Genomic DNA, 6,565 nt, shown 5'->3' on the forward strand with positions numbered 1-6,565 from the left:
CGAAGTCGGTCCGCGTGATCACATTTGAGCAGTTCAAGCAGGCGTTGACAGAGTTGGCTCCCAAACGCTTTAAAGGGAAAAGCCAGCAGGAGTCAGAGCAGCAGATCTATGGTCTGTTAGCAGGGAAGGAGCCTACCAACGTGGGAGTCACTGTGAGTGTTTGGAAACAAAGCCTGTCTGTCGCCTGAAATGTACTATTTTGTGACCAACTCATGTAAAATATGTTATTGTAAATCGACAGAGCATGCAACTGACTCTCTCTGCGTGTGTGTGTGTGTGTGTGTGTGTGTGTGTGTGTGTGTGTGTGTGTGTGTGTGTGTGTGTGTGTGTCAGACATCAATCAGCTAATATAATCTTTACACTATGAATAACTGTGTGTGCGTGACGTTTCGTGCTTGTCTGCATGCGAGCGTGCACCATGTGCGTGTCTATGTATGTGCATGTTAGGCCTACTTATTTTCCTTTTTTTTGAACAAACAGAAAGAATATGAGGAACATATATGGTGGAGTAAGTTGTCTTTGTATCTTTGTATTCTGTGTTGTCAGAGAGCGGCGAAGGCCGCTGCGGTGGACAGACTGACAGACACCACCAAGTACACTGGATCACACAAGGAGCGCTTCGACGACTCAGGCAAAGGGAAAGGCAAGGTCGGCCGCGCGGACCAACCCGACACCAGCGGCTACGTGGGCAACTATAAGGGACAGGGCACCTATGATGAAAAAGTCAAAGACGCTTAAACTACTTAAACCCCAGCGTCCCTATTCTGGGGGCCAACGTTCATTCATTTTCGGAAAAGATATTTAGTGCAGGGTGAAAACAGAAGTGAGTCTAGTATTATTTACCCATGGGGGACTCCGGTCAAGTCCATTAATGCTGCTTTCAGAAGATGCAAACAAACAAATCCATCCTAAAAAACCAAAGCAACAAAACATATATACATTTTGAATGACATTGTGGACCAAGCAGTCATGAAATGTCACTAATCAATCTAGCATCCAGGAAAATAATGTAATTAAACTAATTCTAATTGGCGTTACAAGGTTTAATCCAGTGATTCTCAACTCTCATATAATTTCAAGGACCAACAATTTGATATTATGCATTAGGCCACGTGGGTCCCCATTTGATATGATTTTCACCTCTTGGACCCCAATCTAAGAACGTGTGTATTTTTTAGACATGATTTGGTCCAATATTGTCATTTCATATACTGTAGGGTTAATAGTGAAACCCTGATCAGAATATACATTCTTGTTCTCTGTAGTTGTACATGATAATTATAGTGAATGATAGTAATTGCAAGTATAGATCAGTAAATGTCAAGAACCCTGGTCAACAAACTAGGGTAAATGTACAGTAAATAGAGAAAAGAAACAACTGTGTACATGCAGGTAAACATCAAACTTAGCATTTGTCTAAAACAACATGCTATCTATATAACAATCTTAGCATTTGTGTTCACGTAAACAGCGTATGTCTAACACAACATTAGGTGACCAGATAATTACATACAAGTACATGGAATGTGAATCTTCAGTGATTTCAAAGGGACCAACAGCTTAGTGACACCCTGACATATGCCTTATATAGCTGCTTTGTACTAAATAGCCAGTGAGCTTTATCATGGGGCTTCTATGTTTATATATTGATGTGGTTTAAAGTGCTTTAGAAATAACGGCTGACATCCCCAGAAAGAGAACGGCATGCTTGACAAGTAATCCAGTCCAATGTTAAGCCATAATTATACTGTATGACGTTCAATTCAGGTCAAATGAAGTGAGAGGTCTGGAATGTATTGCTCCTCAGTCTGTCATTGTATGCCTCTGCTGCTCCAATAATGCTGCTTTTTGTAATATAGTGAATTATGCAATTCATGTTCTTATTGGTTTTACCATAATGAAAATATTTTTGAACATGTTATCCTGTCAACAAAGGACAGAACAGACGAATGGAAGGGGGACGACAACAAACAACAACTAGATTAAATTAGACCATTCATTATTGTCTGTATTGGGCTTGGTGTGTAAAAACAGAACTCCTAAAATGGAATAAAGCTTCTTTTGATCTGATGAATAGAGAAATGGGATGAGGTCGTGTTGTTTCCATCATCTTTACTCTCCTCTTGTCCTCGGACAAGAGTGTGCTATTATTCTCAAGTGCACAGCAAAATCCAGAGTGTTATTTGGAACCCTTACTGGGCCATTTTTGCACTCTCCGAGTTGAATGGACACTCTGGGTGTGGAGTGTAAAACCAGAGAGAGTTGAATGAAGGGCTGTATTTTGCGTGTCTTAAGTACCAGGTCTTATTCCCTAACTTGAGTAAACTAAAGACCTCAGAATAGCCAAATGGCATTGATCACGCCTCCAGGTCTATAGTTTACTCAAGTTAGGGAATAAGACCTGGTACTTAAGACACGCAAAATACAGCCCAGTCTGAGAGTGTAAAACCAGACAGTGTGTCCATTCATCTATCGCCACAGACTGGTGTGTTTGTCCAGCAGTGGTTAATCCAATCTTTTTAAGTATAATTCAACAATACGTTGAAAATACGTTTTCAGGTCGGGATACCACTTTTATCCAATCAGGAGAGAGATAACTCACACAGACAGGATACAGGATAAACAAGTGAAACTCTAAGTGATGGGGAAAATAACAGCATTTGATTGATTGATTGATTGATTGATTGATTGATTGATTGGATACTCAATTAGCACGATTGTTAACGCAACAGGTATTAGGCTACAGTTTACATTCTACAAGGTTAACTAAGGGTAACACAAAAATCCCCAAGTTGTTTCCATGAGTGCAGCAATTGCTAAAGGAAAATGATGGATTTGAAAACTAAACTAAACTACCAGTAACTAAACAGCGTGTGTACTTGTTTTTAGGCACACAGCATTCGAATGCTTCATATACAATATATAACGTACTTTGTTGCATGACGGTGTCACTCATTGAAAATAACGTCACTGTATCGTCGCTGTCAGGCAGAAACCTTTTATCTCCATGTTGTTTAACTACAGTCAGTGTCACACAAATACATCTGCAAGCTCGAAACGTTTTGCAATTTTTTGTATTTGAATCCTGAAAAGTAACAGTTTTGGACATATGAGGTTTCCACCCGACAGAGACGATAAATCAGGGTAATAAAGGAAACACACCAGAAAGCAAACGCATGAGTCATGAAACCGGTAATGGCCAGATTCTCTCTTAGAGCAAAATGTCCTCAGGCTGTGTCAGTCCTGGCCGATTTCCAGAAGTGGGTACAGTTTCAAAACAGAGCGAGCGTTAAATGTTCTTTGTCATGTGCAACAATAGGATTTAGCGCCTGTGAAACGACCCACCTCAAATGACCTAGCTGCCTCAAATGCAACACATGCTCTCACATGCAACACTGGACAATGCCTTTAGGACCAGGATCACTTTACAGCTGCTTTACCTGCCATAGAGTTCACACACTCTACTGTGGGGTCACGTCTGCTAAACAGTTGACCTTTGACAATATTGCTCTTTAATATGTGATTGATAATTTTTTTTATTTGTTTTATTCAGAAAAAGGGCATGCATAGAATGCATGCTGTGGTCACACAGCGCTTTAATTGGGAACTGCATGGACACATAGCACAAGGATGACACCAAACAAATTGTATTTAGTTGATAAGAGCTCTGAAAAGGGACAATGAAACTGCACTATGCAAATCATGGAGTTTGATCAAGGAACCATGGCTCACTCCCAAGACAGAATCACATTAGATAATTGTTCAATACAAGATCAGGCTTTGACTATTCTTTAGTCTCATTTGCCTTCATGTTGGATAGCACATGCAGTAGAGACAGACATACAGGAAACAGAGACAGGGAATGACTCGTACCAACGGTTGTCGGGCTCAGGAATCTAACTTGCGGTTTGGTGTCAGGCTTTATTAGAGCCTACAATTATGCACCTTAATTAAACACTAGGCCATCAGCGGCTCTACACAGTATACATTTTGATTGATTTATACTCTGTCATTTGACAGTGTAACATTGTGTATATCTTGTTACAACACCTCGTCTTTTTAATTCAACCTGGTGTCCCTATTTTGGGACATTTATTTACTAGTGTTTATAGCTCAGGGGCACTTAATTAACCCGACCTTAACATCTTCATCCCTCAGCTATCAGCTGCATTTCCTCTGGCAGGATCAATAAAGGACTACCAGTTCAACATCCCTTTACTTTGAAGGATCAATAAAGGACTACCAGTTCAACATCCCTTTACTTTGAAGCCTTGGAGGTCCTTTTCTACACTCACAGAATTTAAACCATTTTCCATATTGGTAGAATTATGTCACGTTAACTCAGACAGACCGAGTGCAGATGTTTAGTAGTATAGCAGGTAATAAACCCAGTTCTATTTATTTTTCATAGTCTTATTAGTATCTCTATCTGTACCTGTATCTATCCTGTGTTTCATGCTTACTGGTGTTGCTACTACTGCTGTATGACACCTGCTTTCCCCATGGAAATCATCAATAAAGGTTTATCGTATCTTATGACTTATGGTGTGGGCTGTGAACTATATGGAAGAGGACACCATGGATATTGCTATTGTGTGAGTAAAACAACAAAAGAGAGACTAATATCCAGAGCTTTACATGTCCTAGATTTATTTTAATAAACCAAATCCCTCAAACCTTTAGACTGGCTTCTGGTATAGGAAGCATACCAGACAATGCTCAATCTTTATATCCTGAGTTCTCTCACTTTATATATATATATTTATTTATATTTATACGGTAAGAATGCTACTACATAAATCGTTTAACCTTTTTTATTCTGTATATTTCTACCACTATATATAGAGCACAGTAGTGGGTGTGGTTTTCTTGACCAAATTCATTTTTCCCATAGAGATTTACAAAAACATTTAAATCAATTCGTCTAGGGTTCCCCAATAGGCGGCCCGCGGGCCATTTGCGGCCCACAGAGCGACCCCTTGTGGCCCATGAAAGATTATTATTATTTTTTTTTTTTTAAGGGTCCCAGATATAAATGGCATTAAATGGGGGTCAGTAGCCCCTGCATGTCAAATTGGGGGTCCTTTTCAAATGGGGTCTTGCCCTGAACATTAATTTCAGGGCAAGACCTCGACCTCGAGCGTGCCGACTCGGCCCCCAGCCTGGTACGCTAGTCAAAATATGGCCCTTGAGGAAAATTAATTGGGGAACCGACTCTAGAATCAAGCCATCCAGTATCCTGGTGAATCATGACCATAGGCATAAACCTTTGATTCTATGAGAAAAAACAAGTTTTATGTTCCTATATTAAGCTATAATGTAGATTTTAGTCTTACATACAACGGGAACCGCTGTAGAGGCTCCAACGCATAATATCTGGGTGGGGCATGCATTTCCAACTTACATCGTTCCAAGTAGGCCAGTGCCCAACGGGCACCGCTGTAGAGGCCTCACGGCTCACAGGCACCGCTTTAGTGAGTCGTGACGTAAATTCTCCATTAATTGTCAATGGGAATGTAATGTTTAGCTGAATATACTGTAGGTTAGTAAAAAAAAGAGAACATACATCTTTCAAAAAGTGTCCCTAGTATAATTCAAGGAAAATTAATGTACTACATCAATTATAATCCAGCAAGATTAGGCAAATTTGTGAAACTGTAATAAAGTTGTCTTCCAATGCCAATAATACAAGTATACAACATAGGATATTATTTTGTATTATGACAAAAAAAAGGCTGATCTATAAATTGACAACATGTTACATATAGCATCCTGATAAAGAAAAAAAAACAAACATATGCCATAGGAACATATTGTCATAAGAACACCAGGGTGCAAGTGATCATCACTTCACATCACGTTGCTCTATGAGCTGTCTGTCCATTCATTGTTGGTATAAAATCCCAGATGAAGTCTGGAAGGGAAAGGTATCTTTTTTATGATACATACTGCCCTTTGTACCTTAAAGTCCCTGAAGTTTCCTGCCAGTGTAACTTTCATCTATAACACTAGCCTGGCATGGCATGCCTTTACCCTAATGTCCCTGTTTGCACTGTGAGATTCTTATCTGAGGACAATGTGCCGATCCGACTGGCTTTGATGGCATGTTGGCTGACAATGACAATAACACATTAAGCACTTAAACCCCAGCATCCGTAACTCTACAAGTTCACAATACTTCACAACGCGGCACCTTGTGAGCTTGTAAATCGGCTATTTTCAGCGAAGTTATTTAGTGCAGGGCGAAAACAGTCCCTTAGGGACTCAACCAAGCAGAGGGCTGAATAAGAGTGGTTTACTGGTCCAGAGATTGCGTGCACTCTCAGGTTGTCCAGTCTCAATATCTTATTCTTATGTCTCAACACTCTCAGTTACATGTACCTATTATGTGTTTCACACTTCATGTTGCTGCTATGACACCTGGTTTTCCCTGCAGTCGGTTTGTCCGTCCGTCAGTCCGTCCATCCCTACCTATCTATCTTCAAATATATACCTTAGCTTGCATTGTTCTAAACGAGACAAAAGTTTCCTCAGATTTACTCATGTTCCAAGACACACCTCAGCT

General features: G+C 40.1%; 1 protein-coding gene across 1 annotated transcript in view; it reads left to right on the top strand.

Annotated features, from left to right (window-relative positions):
* The window catches only part of LOC310858896 (tubulin polymerization-promoting protein family member 3-like), a gene marked incomplete at its 3' end in the record, with an annotated part of 4,365 nt that extends 3,627 nt beyond the window's left edge, over nucleotides 1-738 (top strand). The window contains exons 3-4 of the mRNA XM_083765191.1: nucleotides 1-152; nucleotides 547-738. The exon at nucleotides 1-152 is cut by the window's left edge and continues 2 nt beyond it. Coding sequence (XP_083621317.1) covers nucleotides 1-152; nucleotides 547-738 — 344 coding nt within the window. The remainder of the gene's footprint in view (nucleotides 153-546) is intronic.
* Nucleotides 739-6,565: the final 5,827 nt, after the last annotated feature.

The sequence above is a fragment of the Protomyctophum parallelum genome (genome assembly GCF_964188405.1).
Source record: "Protomyctophum parallelum genome assembly, chromosome: 5".
In the NCBI taxonomy this organism is placed as follows: domain Eukaryota; kingdom Metazoa; phylum Chordata; class Actinopteri; order Myctophiformes; family Myctophidae; genus Protomyctophum; species Protomyctophum parallelum.